Consider the following 18,817-nt stretch of genomic DNA (forward strand, 5'->3'; position numbering starts at 1 on the left):
GGTTCACCTCCCCTTCCAATTTCCCCCAACTCCCTTCTGTGACTTTTAATCTCACAAAACAAACTGAGGGTTGTTTATAAAACATTTTTACAATGTCTCGACTATACTATGTTGCTTTTCTGCATGCCCAATGTTCTTTTACATAAGGACATTCTTTTTGTATGGGTGATTCAACATTTGCTCATAACTTATGTTAAGATAGTCTTTGTCATTGTATTGGTGAGAAAGCCTACTTTTCCTGCAACACGCTAACATTTCTGCTTCATGATTCAGTAATATCTGTATTATCATGATTCAGTAATATCTGTATTATTGGTGTACTCTATACTCTGTCACTCTCTAATCTGAGTGTGCATTGTTTTGACTAGTTAACTCTATTCCAATGCCTATGTTTACAGCTACATTATAGTAATTGGGAATTTTCTTTTGGACAGAAAATTAACTTTGAAATTGAAGCCTATATTGAGAACAGATTTCCTATGGAAAAAGCATGAAATACCATAATGATGAAGAAATTTGAGTGTTTACTTTTTGTTAGGCTCCCTGACAAGCAGATTAATTCACTTAGTCTTTACTGCAACACTATGAAGAAAGTGCTATTATTATTACATCTTTAAATATGAGGTAATGGAGGCACACAGTAAGTCATGCAGGTAGGTGGAACCAGAATTTGAATTCAAGTTGTCTGCCTTTTTTTTTTTTTTAAGATTTTATTTATTTATTTGACAGAGAGAGAGCACAAGTAGGCAGAGAGGCAGGCAGAGAGAGAGGGAAAGGCAGGCTCCCTGCTGAGCAGAGAGCCTGATGTGGGGCTCAATCCCAGGACCCTAAGATCATGACCTGAGCTGAAAGCAGAGGCTTAACCCACTGAACCACATAGGCGCCCCAAGCTGTCTGGTTCTTACCACTATCACATGCTGCCTGTTAACTCCAACATTATTTGTAATTATCTGCTACCAAGTGAATTAAGTAGCCTCTGTGCTGAATGTTTTTGAGCTTCCTGATCAACCCCTGATTTTAGCCACACACACACACATACATATGTGTGTATGTATGTATACATACATACATACATACATACATGTGTATGTATACATACATACATACACACATACATATGTGTGAGTGTATATATATATATGTGTGTATGTATGTGTGTGTGTGTGTGTGTGTGTGTATATATATATATATACATATATATATATATATATATGGATAGTCCCTTGGGAGCTCAGAATCAGTCTGATGGCATCCCTTCTACCTCAGGCCATGCCCATATATTGTTCTGCTTTTTCACCAGGACCTTTTCAGAGGTCACAGTTTGACATACTAACAAATGTATTTTGGAAACATAAGGGTTAACATGCAGCCGTAGTTAGTTGATAAATGCCTCAGCTTTGCGCCATTCAAACAGACAATTATAAGAGGGTCTATTAGAATCGATTCTTCATTGATTACTGTAGCTTTTTCTCATTCCTCACTCTTGTTTCCTGAAACTACTGCCCAATAAACTACCTGCACCCAAGTCCTTCCCTCAGTTTTTCTTTTGGGACAAACCAAAATAAGTCATTCTCCTTTGATTGTGTTGAAAACAAATTGTAAACCCCCTGGTAACAAAAGGATTTATTATCTGAAAGTTAAATTCACTCACTTTCCTAGCAGAGAGATCAGTACTTTAAATTTTTCATTTAGTGCCCTGACTAGAACTATATATACTTGGGCAGTGTAAAATATTAAGATCAGAATAGGTGAAAGGCAAGCTTTGTATTCAAAATGGGAGGAGTGATTGTGAACGATGTGTGAAATAAGACTGTATGAAGCTTCTACAACATATGTGTTCTTAGGCACAGGATATTTAGGAAAACATACATATGTAAGTTGAGGATCTGGAAATTAAACTATTTATATTTATGTATTTCTTAGAAAGTCTTCAGGTACTCCCAGGGATATACGAAACCTAGTTTGAAGATTAATTCTCTAGAATACTATGTGTGTGTACACCAAAACCAAACCAAACCAAACCAAAACTAATCATCACTAGCCATTAGAGAGATTCAAATTAAAGCCACATTGAGATATCACCTCAGACCAGTTAGAATGGCCAAAATTAGCAAGACAGGAAACAACGTGTGTTGGAGGGGATGTGGAGAAAGGGGAACCCTCTTCCACTGTTGGTGGGAATGCAAGTTGGTGCAGCCTCTTTGGAGAAAAGTGTGGAGAGTCCTCAAGAAATTAAAAATAGAGATTCCCTATGACCCTGCAATTGCACTACTGGGGATTTACCCCAAAGATACAGATGTAGTGAAAAGAAGGGCCATATGTACCCCAATGTTTATAGCAGCAATGGCCACGGTCGCCGAACTGTGGAAAGAAACAAGATGCCCTTCAACGGACGAATGGATAAGGAAGATGTGGTCCATATACACTATGGAGTATTATGCCTCCATCAGAAAGGATGAATACCCAGCTTTTGTAGCAACATGGATGAGACTGGAAGAGATTATGCTGAGTGAAATAAGTCAAGCAGAGAGAGTCAATTATCATATAGTTTCAGTTATTTGTGAAGCCTAACAAATAGCATGGAGGATATGGGGAGTTAGAGAGGAGAAGAATGTTGGGGTAAATTGGAAAGGGAGGTGAACCATGAGAGACTATGGACCCTGAAAAACAATCTGAGGGGTTTGAAGAGGCAGGGGTGTGGGAGGTTGGGGGAACCAGGAGATGGGTATTATGGAGGGCACGTATTGCATGGAGTGCTGGGTGTGGTGCAAAAATAATGAATACTGTTATGCTGAAAATAAATAAAAAATAAATTAAAAAAAAAAACCAAACTAATCACAGGGTACTTTGGGTATAAAGGAAGAAATGTTACTTACTCCATGTCCCAAGAAAAGTTGAGATATGTTTTGGCTTTGCCAAAAGTAATGGGAAGTGACTTTCATGGGGGAGTCTGAGATTTCTTTTGATTATGGTAAGGAACACAAAAGCACAGAAATAATCAGTATTCATATTCAGCTAACATTTATTGCATGCTTTTTATGTGCTAGGGATTGTTTTCCAACTTTTATACTCATTATCTCATTAAAATCACACAGTAATTGTTCTCTGGGGTAAGAATTGTAAGAATTATCATTCTAATTTGAACTGAAATTATGTGACTTGCCAAATTCACATGGTTGATTAATGGAAGAATTGAGTTCCTATCTAGATCTTCTGATTTAAAGTCTCATATCCTTTCAAAGATATTACAAGATGACTGACAAAGAAATATAAGTAGAAGTTGAACAGAAATATAAGGTTTTCCATCTCCCCACCACAGAACACACATGTTTAGTATTGCGTTGATTGAAGTTTTCCCTAACACAATTTCTACCACTACAAAACACCAGGCAAAATTAGGTGTCTCTTTCTTTGTGTTGTTGTGACAACTGGTACATACACTGGTAAGACATTTATTGCATTTTATGGTGATTATCTTCTTACATGCCTGCCTCCCCTAACAGACTGTCATTTGAGGGAAAAGACTGTGTCTGAATTATCTTCATAATATCTTCATAATCTAGTATCAAATGAAGTGTCTAATTTAGAGGAGATTTTCAGTGACTATTTTTCAAATGAATGATTACACAAATGAAAGAATAAAAAGGGTGGCCATTTCACCCATATCACATTAAACTAGATTATTCCACACTTCTTCTGGGCCTGCTGCCAAAAACTTTTAAAGAAATTTTAAACTTTCCCAGGACTTTCCAGAGAGCATTTTTCATTTCTTTATTCCTGAGACTGTAAATCAAAGGGTTGAAGAGTGGGGTCACCATTGCATAGAACAAAGTCATGATCTTTGGCATCAGGGTAGAGTGGCTGGATCCAGGGCTCACATGCATCACCATTATTGTCCCATAGAACAGCAACACCACAGACAGATGGGACCCACATGTTGAAAAGGCCTTATGCTGACTGGATGCTGATGGCAACCGAAGCACAGCAAGTAGAACCAGGGCATAGGAGATGAGGATGAAAAAGAAGCTCAGGAGGATGATGAGGGAGCTTAGGGTATAGCTGATGAGCTTAGACATGGGGGCAGGAGCACATGAAAGGGTCAGTAATGGGCCTGAGTCACATACAAAATGATCAATTGCATTAGGACCACAGAAAGGCAGTTTGGAGATGAGAATAACAGGTACCATATACCAGAGAAAGCCACATACCCAACAGGAAATCGCTAGGTTGAAACAACGTTGTCCTGTCATAACTGTGGCATAATGCAGAGGATGACAGATGGCAAAGTAGCGATCAAAGGCCATTGCTGAGAGAAAGAAGCACTCAGTGGAGCCCATGGAAAAGAAAAAATATAATTGAAGGAAGCATCCAGTGAAAGAGATAGCTTTGGTCTCTGAGAGGAAGTTGATCAGTGTGTTTGGAACAGTAGAATTGACATACCAGATCTCCAGGAATGCAAAATTCCCCAGCAGGATATACATGGGTGTGTGGAGATGCTGGTCCCAACACACAGCGCCAATAATGGCTCAATTTCCCACGAGAGTCAGGAGGTAGACGATTGAGAAGAACATAAACAGAACAACCTGAATTTCCCTGCTGCAGGGGAAACCCAGAAGGATGAATTCCCTCACTGACTCAGAAGAGGATCCGTTTCCAGACATGTTCATTTAGGACGTAAGCTATGTTGCGATGAGACATCACAATGAGACCAAATCCTAACAACTGAGCATAACAGACAAGGTCCTTCATGATCTGATTTTTCTCTACTTATTTAAACTCATGGCTTTCTTGTGCTCCTTTGAGTTCTAGGCCCAATAGGAAAAGAAGAGTTGTACTTCCACCAAATGACATGCTGTTCTCCCTGAGATGTCTGTTGCTTCTTCCTCCTTTCCTTCTCTCACTCTTTTTGCCCATCCCTTCTGAATTTCTTCCTTTCTCTATTTCCTTCTTTTTACTTACTATTATTATTATTTGGCCTGTGTAACTTGTACTTGCACTTTACAAACTATTGGCTGGTTGCCTCCTTCATGAAGTATTGCTGGACTCCACCATCGTGTACTAATTGTTTTGCCATAGCATCCAGTGTATTTATATGTGAATTTCTACTATGTCCTATCATAACAAGTTGCTTTTCTATCTCTTAATCTGTAAGTTTCATGAGCCAGAGGTTGTATTTTTCGTTTCTGTATTATCAATGCCTAGCACAGCACAGTCTCCTTCATAGGTATGACAACATATTTGCTGAATCAACATTAAACAAAGAACACATTATTTTTTAAAGCTAGAATGAATGAGAAGTAACATTTGGAAAACTGTAGTAGTTTTCTGCACTAAATAATTTACCCTTTACATCTTGTATCATGGATATCTCTTTACATGTCTTTTAATTTACTAGAGTATCAATCTCTGAGAATAGAGACCAAGTGTTAATCATTTTTTATTCATTTTCAGTATCTAACACATTATCTTTTAGGGAATATTTGCTATGTAATTGCTTGTTAAATAATAAATCATTATACCCTCAGTTGAATCTTAATTCAGTTTTCTATCTAGAAGACTTAATCATTTGACATATGTAAGGGAAGGACCATGCCTTTGGACCTTGAAGCTGGGAGGGAGGTGGTGTGGCCAGATGAGAGTAAGGGCATGTTGAAAAGAGGGGGTGATAGACTAATATGGTATGTGGTTAGAGTAACCAAATGTACCTTTTGTCTGGGACTGACCCAAAGTTAGCACTGAAAGTCTTGTAATTCAGGAAACCCATTAGGCCCAGGGAAACAGATACGGATTGTTCATTGCCCTATATGAGATCCTGAAGTTGAGCTAGCCTATCTGAAAAATGTATATGCCCTGTTTCCTTTAGATCCTATTGAGGTCTATTTGTTTCAGTTGTCCAAGGAAATGTTGTCTGTATGACCGATGAAAGTACTGTGAAGACACCTGGGAACCGCAACAAAGAGCTTCCCAAATTGCTTTCCCAGGACTGCTTGATGTCCTGTGCAGTCTGAATATCCTAGTTGTCAACTGAGGCTGCATGGCCAAGGTCATAGGGTGGTAGATATAGTCCCAATACTTTCCCTTCCCTAAGAATAAATTACTCAGTAAAGCAGCACTTCTGGATCCAGAAGTGTTTCTTTGAGAAGCTCTGTGACTTTTTTTTCAACTATCCCTTTGGATAGTTGCTACTTCAATTCAAATTTCTCTAAAGGCATTATTAGAAGAAAATACTCCATGAAGCCCAAGAAGAAACACAACTGGAGGAAGCAGCCAATGAGACAGGTTGACTTAGTATTTAAGAGGAAATAGGACTTGGTATTCTGATCTAGATTGAGTTGATTATTTTTCAAAATATTTAATGCTCTGGTTTCTGATTGTCATTCTAATGAAGAAAATCTATAGCAAGGGCAAAGAAAGGCCTAAAAAAGTTTAATCTAGTTTCTTCACTTAAGGTAAAGAAATACTTTGCTTTTCCTAAAGAGTCTTCCTGTGTTGGTATTGAGTATATTTATCTCTTACACGTCCTTCAGAACTCTTAATTTCTCCATGCCATTACCTTGGTTTGGCCAGGTTTTGTGCTTGGGTCTCCTTCTCTCAGCTTGCAGTGACATCATGGGTTTTATTTTTACCAGATAAAACCATTACTGTGATTCCCCTAGTCGTGGCTACTCACAAGTTAAACCATTATATATATATAATGGTTTATATATAATATACAATATATAATATAATATATAATATACAACATATAATATATATTATAATTATATATAATATATTGTATATATAATTATAATATACAATATACAATATAATATACCATATATAATATATATTATAATTACAGAATATATAATTGATATATAATATATAATATATATTCTGTAATTATAATATATATTATTATATATGGTATATTATATATTGTATATTATATATTGTATATTATAATTATATATATAATTATATATAATATATTGTATATTATACAATAATGTATAATTGTATATTGTATATTATATACATAATATATAATATTATACATAATATATATTATATATTATACATAATATATAATATATATTATATAAATATAAATATTATATGAATATATATTTATATAATTATATAAATATAAATTTATATAATGGTTTATAATATATATTTTATATATATACACACACACACACACAAAACATAAGGAGCCAATATTCTTTTATTTTTTAAATGCATTCATGAAGCATCTCAAAACTAACTTGCTTTTCCTAATTTCATTTCCTGCTAAGACTTTGTAGTGGATAGTATTTGTGTATCGTAGCTCTTGTCTTCAATTCTGTGTCTCTTTGGGACCCTGTAGTGATGTGTAGATACGGCTCCTAAAATGGAATTGGGGAAACGATAGGCTTGGTCCTATTTAAATGTTCTGTGGGTTCTTCATCATAACTAGACTCTTATTTTCAAAAGAGCATATTTTAACTTAATTAGAGTTTGAAAAAGCTAGGAAAATTAATATTTTAGAAAACAGATTCATCTGTACTTACCTCAGTTTCCCAGGAATTGAAACTATTTGGATTTTGTCTTTCAGATCTTCCTTCAAGAACAACAGAAAATTAGGGTTATTTCTCTAGAAAAAAAAGAGTAGGGACATGATGCTTTTTATGCATACCTGGGAGCTATACGTGGGAGGAATGGGTCAGCTGTATCCTTTCTTCTCAGTCTCAGTCTCAAAATTATGGATTTCAGGACCTTCACTGAAAACAAACTCCCTTTTGTACAATTAACTGTGCAGTGACTGCCAGAAGCTTGTTGGGGAAATGCCCAAAGATAATGCATGTGAGATGTTGGAAGTTGTTTCCAATTTTTAACTGGCAGGAAAGGATTCAAGTAACACCTGTATAAAATGTTTAAACCAGAAATGGGGTTCTGGAGAGGACTCTGTTCTTCATATATTTTTGGTATGTTATCCAGAGATTGGCCCCCTGTGTATTTAAAAATGTGACTCCTCACTTCAGTAGTCCTTTGGGCAGGCTAGTCTCTCAGGCCAGCATTTACCTTTACTTTCTGTGATTAAGTGCCTTCAGGAAAGGAACTAGGAAGAATAAGCACTTGTGAGAAATAAATATGTGGCTGTGTCTTCTGAATTCAAAGCTAATTATGAATTGTCCTTTACTCTGTAAAACCAAGGTTCCTCTAGGGAAAGAAGACAGCCATGTAGTCAATCCCTAGAGAGATGTAGAAAAAAATTTCTGGCTTGTGAGGAACTAAAAATAGACAATTTAAAGATTATGATACCTTTGATTCTAGTGCATGAAAAACCCCATTATAGTATATTTTTGGCTTTCTTCAACATCAGTGGTCTAATTAGCTTTGGGTTTAAAAAAATTAAAAAGGTATTTATTTATTTAAGAGAGAGAGAGAGAGAGAACAAAAGCTGGGAGTAGGGCAGATGGAGAGGGAAAAGTAGGCTCCCCATTGAGCAAGGAACCTGATGTGGTCCTTGATCCTGGGAGTCCAGGATCATGACCTGAGCTGACAGCAGAGGCTCAGTAGACTGAGCTACCCGGGCACCCCATTTCTATTTCGATTAACCTTGTACTGTCATAGCATGAAGAGTTCTCTTAAGAGTCTTGCAAATGTTTCCATTATTCTTCTAAGCTTTAGTGTGTACATTTACTTTTTTTTAAAGTTATCTTTTTTTGAACAGTTTAAGGAGTACATATAATCATTAGAAAAACATTTCTTTAAGATATCACCATCTTGGCACACCTGGGTGGCTCAGTGGGTTAAGCCTCTGCCTTTGGCTCAGGTCATGATCTCAGGGTCCTGGGATCAAGCCCTACATTGTGCTCTCTGCTCAGCAGGGACCCTGCTTTTCCCCCTCTATCTGCCTACCTCTCTGACTACTTGTGATCTCTCTCTGTCAAATAAATAAATAAAATCTTAAGAAAAGATATCACCATCTTGAATGACTTTTTTAAATTTATTTTTTATTTTTTTATAAACATATAATGTATTATTAGCCCCAGCGGTACAGGTCTGTGAATTGCCTGGTTTACACACTTCACAGCACTCACCATAGCACATACCCTCCCCAATGTCCATAACCCCATCACCCTCTCCCTACCTCCCTCCCTTTGGCAACGCTCAGTTTGCTTTGTGACATTAAGACTCTCTTATGGTTTGTCTCCCTCCCGATCCCATCTTCTTTCATTTATTCTTTTCCTACCCCCCAAACCCTTCACATTGCATCTCCACTTCCTCATATCAGGGAGATCATATGATAGTTGTCTTTCTCCAATTGACTTATTTTACCAAGCATAATACCCTCTAGTTCCATCCATGTCATCCCAAATGGCAAGATTTTGTTTCTTTTGATGGCTTCATAGCATTCCATTGTGTGTGTATATATATATATATATACACACATATACATATATGTATATGTATATATATATATACCATATCTTCTTTATCCATTCATTTGTTGACGGACATCTAGGTTCTTTCCATAGTTTGGCTATTGTAGACATTGCTGCTATAAACATTTGGGTGCATGTGCCCCTTTGGATCACTACGTTTGTATCTTCAGGGTAAATACCCAGAAGACACAATTGCTGGGTCATAAGGTAGCTTTATTTTCAACTTTTTGAGGAACTTCTATATAAGTGGTTGCACCAGCTTGCACACCAATCAACAGTGTAGGAGGGTTCCCCTTTCTCCACATCCTTGCCAACATCTGTCATTTCCCGACTTGTTAATTTTAGCCATTGAATGACTTTTTGAGGAATTTCTGGAGACAGGCATAGTATATAATAAAATGTCTCTTCCCATTTGGCATTTGAGCAAAAGGAATAATTGAAATATAAAGGATTTACAGATCATTATCATGCAATGTGGGGATCTCCATGCATCAACAGTCAGTTTGAGGTAGTAGAACCATAATATGTATATGGTAATTGGGAACAGAGGTACAAAAGGTAGATTGAACGAGAACCAAGATGCATTTCCCCACTTAATAATAATTTTGTCTAGGATCAGTTCTTTCTATCTTAATGTCATCTTGGTAGGCATACCATAGGGTCCCAACTATTGGCTTTTGTACAAATCCAAATGCAAATGCATAATAAGGATCAGTTCTTTCTATCTTAATGTCATCTTGGTAGGCATACCATAGGGTCCCAACTATTGGCTTTTGTACAAATCCAAATGCAAATAAGAGATGAAGAAAGATTTTCCAAATTTTGTGTACAATAGGGTAGGGAATTTCCCATTGTGAAATGCTTTTATGGGCATCAAGTTTGCAAAGATATTTTCCCTTCTGTTTCACAAATTGGAAATTCACTGAAATTTTCTTCTGCTTTCATGGACGGTAACACTTGGCATGTAGATTTGTTTTCAATGTATTTAGGTTCACTTTTTGTTGACACATTTCCTTTTCTTGCTGCTTGGGGAAGCTACTTCCTCACCACCAGAGTTAGCACCCAGCAGGCATTTCTTCTCCATACCAGTTAGGGGTCAGGATGTTTTTTGTTTTGTTTTGTTTTGTTTTGTTTTTTAACATCCATCCCTCCCAAACCTCCCAAGCCTGACAAACCAGAGAGAGGTAAGAACATTAATGCATTTTTTTAAAGAAGTCTAGACATCACTTATCTTACTGACTTTTCTTTAGGAAGGTAGTGAGAGCTCCTTCCATCATAGGAATTGATTTAAAGTTCTCTGTGGTGTTACACCTTCATCCACTGACACCAGGTAGATGTGTCAACATTCTGATTAATGGATATGGGAACTTTTTTTGAGAAAATATAACTACCCAGAAATAAAAAAATATAATAATGGAAATTAAAAACTCATTGGACTGGTTTAATAGTGGATGGGAGAGCTTATAGGAGAATAAATTAACTAGAAACTACATCAGAAAACTTTGTACATTAATGCATTGTGAATAGACAAAAAGAGAAAAAATGGAAGAGAAGTTAAATGTGAAAGAGAAGTTAAATTAAAAGTTAAATTTCCAACATTTTGAGGAACCTCCATGCTGTTTTTGTGGAGCATAACAAATAGCATGGAGGACATGGGGACTTAAAGTGGAGAAGGGAGTTGGGGGAAATTGGAAGGGGAGGTGAACCATGAGAGACTATGGACTCTGAAAAACAATCTGAGGGTTTTTGAAGGGACGGGGGGTGGGAGGTTGGGGTACCAGGTGGTGGGTATTATAGAGGGCACGGATTGCATGGAGCACGGGGTGTGGTGCAAAAATAATGAATACTGTTATGCTGGAAATAAAAAAAAAATGGCAAGATAAAAAAAAAAAAAAAAAAAAAAAAAGTTAAATTTCCAACTAAATTTAACTAAATTTCCAACTAAATTAAAATTTCCAATTAAATTTAAATTTAGTTGGAAATTCTGAAGACAGGAAGAGTCAAGTGATATTTAAAGATATAGTATCTGAAAAATTTTATAGATTTGTTCCAACACAAAAATCTATAACTTCAAAGAGCAAGTCCAATACATTCTAACAGCATTAAATTAAAAATTCACCTTATATAAATAATAAACTAAGGAAGCTAAGGACAAAAGCAATAACTACAGAGGGCACCTGGGTGTCTGCGTCTATTAAGTGTGTGACTTGGTTTAAGCTCAGGTCGTGATCTAAGGGTCATTGTATGGAGCCCCATATCAGTCTCTGCACTCAGTGGGGAGTCTGCTTGAGGTTCTCTCTCGTGTTCTCCCTCTGCCTCTACCCCCGTTCACCTGTGTGTGTTCTTTCTCTTTCTCTCTCCTTCTCTAAAATAAATTAATAAATCTTTAAAAAAACAATAATAGCTGAAAAGGAAAGAGAGAAAAATAGAATACCACTCCAGAAACAAAATTAGACAAAAAGTTGATTTTTGAGCAGTTCCAGTGAAAACCAGATGATGAGGAATTATATCTTGAACGTTGTGGGAATGGGAGGGAAACTGCGATACTAGGATTACATCAGCCGGAAAAGGATAAAGGTAAATAGTGACATGATAAACAGAAGAAATGTGGAGAAGATGGAAAATATGTTCTTCTTAACTGGTAATAGGTAAATTTTGTGTTTCCCCCTAATTTTTAGGCATAATTATTTAAAAAATATTTCTGGATTATGGACATTGGGGGGGTATGTGCTTTGGTGAGTGCTGTGAAGTGTGTAAACCTGGTGATTCACAGACCTGTACCCCTGGGGATAAAAATATATGTTTATTAAAAATAAAAAATTAAAAAAAATTTCTGTGAGAGTTCTCTTATACCTGATGTATGATCCCAGTGTGTGATGTCTGAGTATTCTGTTTCTTCAGTCTGAGGTATTTGCTGGCTCTCATGCACAGCATGCCATTTCATTATACATCGTGGTAGGTAAAATAATGGCCTTCAAAGATGTTCCTGACCTAAATTCTCAGAATAACATTTTTTAAAATACTGTCTACCTGCTAGTTCCCATGGTGAAATGGATTTTGCAGGTGTGATTAAGATTAAGGACTGGGGATTGTCCTCAATTCTCTAGGTAGGCCCTTGCCTACAGGAATCAGAGAGGTGGTGGTGTGTGTGAAGGAATTCATTCTGCTGGCTTTGGAGATGGAAGAAGGGAGCTACCAGCCAGGGAAGCTTTTGAAAATGAAAGAAGCTTTTGAAAACCAAAGAGAAGGGTACAGATTCTCCCCTAGAGCCTCCAGGAATGTAGCTCTGCCTACACCTTGATTTTTAGCCCAGAGAGGTCTTGTCAAACTGCTGATCTTCAGAACTATAACATGGTAAATTTGTTTAAACCACCAAGTTGTAATTTGTTACATTACATTGCCAATAGAAAAGTTATACAGTTAATTCTGGCTCTGTCTGCTTACTGCCCTTGAAAAGTTATTTGTGGGTTTTGTCTAAGACCTAGCAGGAAAACACTGTCCTTCACAGAGGATTTGTGTTTGTATCTGCTAGGCACCTGAGGACACTTTGTTAGGGATATTGTTAAGCAAAGGTAAAGTATGAATTGCCAATATATATACTAAAACTGTTACTCTCTCTGTGGTCCAAACTTCTTAAAGATTTTTCACTCCTCTCTGGTCCTACCATACTCATTGTTATGACAACCTTCTGGACAGTTCATTTGAATTGGGTTAGGAAGTACACATGGTTATGTTTTATTTTTATTTTTTATATTTTAAAGATTTTATTATTTGACAGAGAGATAGAGAGCACAAGCAGGAAGAGAGGCAGGCAGAGGGAGAGGGAGAAGCAGACTCTTTGATGAGCAGGGAGCCCGATGTGGGGCTCGATCCCAGGACCCTGGGATCATGACCTGAGCTGAAGACAGATGCTTAACCCTCTGAGCCACCCAGGTGCCCCAGGTTTATTTTAAAAATATTCTTTATTTGAGTGTAGTTGGTCCATAATGTTAGTTTCAGATGTACCACATAGTGGTTTGACAAGTCTATACGTTATGCTATGATCATCACAAGAGTAGTTATCATCTATCACCATGCAACGTTGTTACAATACCATTGATTATATTCCCTATGCTATAACTTCTATTCCCTTGATTTATTCATTCCATAACTGGAGGCCTGTATCTCCTACTCTCCTTCACCCATTTTGCCTATCTCCACATTCTTCTCCCTTCTCTCAACCATCAGTTTGTTCTCTGTATTTATAGATCTGATTTTTCTGTTTATTCATTTGTTTGTCCTTTAGATTCCATATATGAGTGAAATTATATGGTATTTGTCTTTCTCAATCTGACTTATTTCTCTTAGCACAATGCTCTCTAGGTCCTTCCATGTTGTTACAAATGGCAAGATCATGTTCTTTTTTTTTTTTTTTTTTTTTTTTTTTTGTTCCATGCCGTATTTTATTTTATTTTTTTTATTTTTTATTTTTTATTTTTTATATATATATATATATATTTTTTTATTTCCAGCATAACAGTATTCATTATTTTTGCACCACACCCCGTGCTCCATGCAATCCGTGCCCTCTATAATACCCACCACCTGGTACCCCAACCTCCCACCCCCCGTCCCTTCAAAGATCAACAAGAAATCCAGCCGAGACCAAGTTCACCTACCAAGGAGTGCGGTTTCAATACCAAGGAGAGCAGCAGAACTCTGATCTTGTTCTTTTTTATGACTGAACTTGTTCTTTTATGTTCCATTGTGGGGTGTGTGTGTGTGTGTGTGTGTGTGTGTGTGTGTAGCCCATCTTCCTTATCCATTTGTCTTCACAGAAACTTATGTTTCTTCCATATCTTGGTATTATAAATAATGCTGCAATAAACTTAGAGTGCACATTATCTTTTTGAATTAGTGTTTTGTTTTCTTTGGGTAAATACCTGGGAGTTCTGTTGTCCATTTATCCTAAGTATATACCCCTTTGCGTCCTGGTTCAAGATGAGGAGTATTTTGTAGGAACACCTTGGTGGCTCCGTTGGCTCAGCATCTGTCTTCAGCTCAGGTCATGATCTCAGGGTCCTGGGATCAAGTCCTGCATCAGGCTCCTTGCTCGGCCCCTCCCCCTGCCCTCTCTCTCCCTTTCTCTTTCTCTCTCTCTCTCTCTCTCCCCTCATTCTTTTTCTCAAAGAAATAAATAAAATCTGTTAAAAAAGGAGTATTTTCTATAAGTCTCCCCATCTCAGGAGCTTTAACTTCTTTCTGCAAAGCTCCTGAAATGAATCCCCAAATTTGCCACATTTGGAAACATTCTAAGGGAAAATGAAGGTTTGGTGTCCTAGTGTTTAACTTTTTGGGTTCTGAATCACCCAAAAAATCCACTGTTGTTGTTCTTTCTTATCTTGTTAGCTTTTTATTTTATCAATTTTTTTTCCTGTTGGTAGTAATTCTAAACAATTTAATGTTCCATTGTTAATAATTAGGGCAAGTTCTGTCATTTCTACTTCTAAAAAATCTTAATTTGCCCATTTCTTTCTGCTTCTACTGCTTTCACATTAATACACGTTCTAAAATGTTTTATTTCAAAAAAGTCTTATCTCTTAAAAACACCAAATCTATCCATTTATGCCTATTTCTTTTGCCAGTATTCTGGTGTTTCTATTATTGATTCTTTTCTGAAGGCAGCCAGTTAGTTACCTGCTTTCCCACTTTCCCCTATCTGATCCTTCTAGAGTGATATTCAAAAACCATTTAGGAAATATTTTCAACTACTTCAGAAAAATTCTTTCAAATTCTTTCCACTCTTTTCAGAATAAAGTCAAAACTCCTTACCAAGACCTATAGGACTCTGTCAGTTCTGACTTCCAGCTACCTGTTCAAACTCATCTCATACTTTTCCTTATTCACGCATTCTGTCACCATGCTATCTAAAGTTGGTACCTTTTATTTGCTCTCTATCACATTGTTTTATTTGTTCATAGCAGTTATTAAAATCTGCAATTACTTTGTGTCTTGTCTTTCACATTAGAATGCTTACTCTGTTAGGGATAGTATCTCTCCTATCTTGTTCATAATCGTAATCACCTCAGTCATTAGCACAGTGCCTGGCATATATTTGCAGCTCAATAAATATTTGTTGAGTGAAAATATATTCTTTTTTTCTATAGGAGTTTTTACATGTTATCTATCTTCATATTTGTTTTCCACCTATGGCTGGATTTGTTAACTATAGGTGAAAGTTCTTGTGTCTGTAAATGATAAAATATTTTATCCTTCTTATATGAGTGCTAAATATTTTCTTGTTCTCAGGAGAAATCCATACATTCAGTTTTAAAGTTTCTTCAGTTTAATGGAGCTCCAATTCTAGTTGGTTATAGAGTAAAATAAGTGCTCTCATAAACTCTAAACAAGGTAAAGATTTTCTGGAGAAGAAAGAAATTGAATTTCTAATGATTTAAATGTGCCAGCCTTTTAAGAAAAAAGAAATGAACAACTTCTAATGGAAGCTGCCAGCTCAGAAGCTTTTATATGTAAGGATCCAATTTCAGGTATTCAAAATGATTCCATGTATAAATCAATAGTTTGGCTAGTTTAATTTGGAAAGAGCTGTGTTTTTCTTCATCAATTTATAATAGATTAAAATATAACACAAACATGCATTTTATGTTTTGTAAGGCCACTTCGTTTTTACATAGAAAAACTGCTTATTCTGAATTTAATAAACTTCACCTACTGGTTTCACTGATCTGATGAGCTAGGGTTACTTCTACGTATGTAGCATTCTTAAAAATGTATAATTATGTAGTGTTCCAAGATTCATTGTTAACATATATCACCCAGTGGAACACTACATCCAAAACTAATGATGTACTGTATGGTGACTGACATAATACAATAAAATAATGTTCAATTATGTGTTCAATCAAGTTGAATTTTATTTTTTTTAAACTATTTCAGTTAGCACATAGTACATCATAAGTTTTGTTGTAGTGTTTAACAATTAATTAGTTACATATAACACCCAGTGCTCATCCTACCACATGCCCTCCTTAATAGCCATCACCTGGCTGAATTTTATTTCTAACAAGTGTTCTGTTATCAATAGTAATTGTGTTGCTCTGGAATGTCATCTTATACATAATTTCCAATATCCTTTGTTAACTTTAAGACCTTGGACTAACACTAAATTGATAATTAATGAAAAATATTTGGATACCTAGACAACACTGAATAAAATAGAATATAGCAGCATTGATTATGAAGCCATTTTAATTTGCTTCCTATTTTTATGTATTATCAAATAGTTACCAGATAACAGTTTGATAGGGCATTTAGCTACCTTTAGACTATGTTAGAGCATATCTTCATTTTTGCTTCTTTAAGAAACATTAAAGGATATGTGTGACTATAGGTATTTATAAAATTTAGGCCTGTTGCTGTTCTGCTGAAATGCTTGTGTGTGAAAGATACTGTCAAGTATCAGCTCTTATTTTTCTCTATGCTGGTGAGGAAATAGAAGTTCCTATCTTAGTCTTTTGGGGCTGCTATAATAAAAACACAATAGATTGGGTGGCATAGGAACAGATATTTATTTCGCCTGGAAGTTGGGGAGATAGACATAATAGAAAACTGCTAAACTGTGCTAAGTGTGTGTGTGTGTGTGCATGTGTGTGCACGTGTGTGTGTGTGTGTTAGAAAAGGATATCCCAAAGGTTAATGTTGTATTGCCTTTTAGGATATTAACCAGTTTACATATTATTTATTTATTTATTTAATGGGAGAGCATATTCACAAATGACACCACAGACAAAGGGCTAATATCCAAGATGTATAAAGAACTTCTCAAACTCAACACAAAACAGATGATCACATAAAAAAATGGGCTGACAACATGAACAGAAACTTCTCCAAAGAAGACATGTAAATGGTTAACACACACATTAAAAAATGTTCATCATCATTAGCTATCAGGGAGATTCAAATCAAAACCACACTGAGATACTACCTCACACCAGTTAGAATGGCCAAAATCAACAAGACATTAAACAACAAGTGTTGGAGAGGATGTGGAGAAAGGGGGACCCTCTTACCCTGTTGGTGGGAATGCAAATTGGTGCAGCTACTTTGGAGAACAGTGTGGAGATTCCTCAAGAAATTAAAAATAGAACTTCCCTATGACCCTGCAATTGCACTCCTGGGTATTTACCCCTAAGATACAGACATAGTGAAAAGAAGGGCCACATGTACCCCAGTGTTCATAACAGCAATGGCCACAATCGCCAAACTGTGGAAAGAGCCACAATGCCCCCCCCTTTAAAAAATTTTTTTATTTCTTTTCAGTGTAACAGTATTCATTGTTTTTGTGCCACACCCAGTGCTCCATGCAATCTGTGCCCTCCCTAATACCCACCACCTGGTTCCCCCAACTTCCCACCCCCTGCCTCTTCAAAACCCTCAGGTTGTTTTTCAGAATCCATAGTCTCTCATGGTTCACCTCCCCTTCCAATTTACCCCAGCTCCCTTCTCCTAACTCCCCATGTCCTCCATGCTATTTGTTATGCTCCACAAATAAGTGAAACCATAAGATAATTGATTCTCTCTGCTTGACTTATTTTACTCAGCATAATCTATTCCAGTCCCATCCATGTATTCATCCTTTCTGATGGAGACATAATACTCCATAGCGTATATGGACCACATCTTCCTTATCCATTCGTCCGTTGAAGGGCATCTTGGTTCTTTCCACAGTTTGGCGACCGTGGCCATTGCTGCTATAAAATTGGGGTACAGATGGCCCTTCTTTTCCCTACATCTGTATCTTTGGGGTAAATACTCAGGAGTGCAATAGCAGGGTCATAAGGAAGCTCTATTTTTAATTTCTTGAGGACTCTCCACACTGTTCTCCAAAGTGGCTGCACCGACTTGCATTCTCACCAACAGTGTAAGAGTGTTCCCCTTTCTCCACATCCTCTCCAACACATGTTGTTTCCTATCTTGCTAATTTTGGCCATTCTAACTGGTGTGAGGTGGTATCTCAGTGTGGTTTTAATTTGAATCTCCCTGATGGCTAGTGATGATGAACATTTTTTCATGTGTCTGATAGTCATTTGTATGTCTTCATTGGAGAAGTGTCTGTTCATATCTTCTGCCCTTTAACAGATGAATGGATAAAGAAAATATGGTCCATATATACAATGGAATATTATGCCTCCATCAATTTACACATAATTTAGAAATTTTATTTCAATGTTCTTTTTTATACTCTACATGAAATCACATTTTTATATTTTCTTTTGAATTGGCTTCATCATCCTACTCTCCCTCATTAAAGAGTTAAATATAATTTTTGACATGTTTTCATCATCTATTTGAGAAATTTATTTATAACGTTTAGAAAATTATACTTTGATAACAATTTATAA

At 36.4% G+C, this 18,817-nt stretch overlaps 1 protein-coding gene across 1 annotated transcript; it reads right to left on the minus strand.

Annotated features, from left to right (window-relative positions):
* Positions 1–3,680: 3,680 nt before the first annotated feature.
* LOC116590096 (olfactory receptor 11H12-like) lies at positions 3,681–4,667 on the minus strand. The gene is given in 1 exon segment (XM_032341758.1): positions 3,681–4,667. A coding segment is annotated over 1 exon segment (987 nt).
* Between the last annotated feature and the right edge of the window lie 14,150 nt (positions 4,668–18,817).

The sequence above is a fragment of the Mustela erminea genome, chromosome 5 (assembly GCF_009829155.1).
Source record: "Mustela erminea isolate mMusErm1 chromosome 5, mMusErm1.Pri, whole genome shotgun sequence".
NCBI classification, from domain to species: Eukaryota; Metazoa; Chordata; class Mammalia; order Carnivora; family Mustelidae; genus Mustela; species Mustela erminea.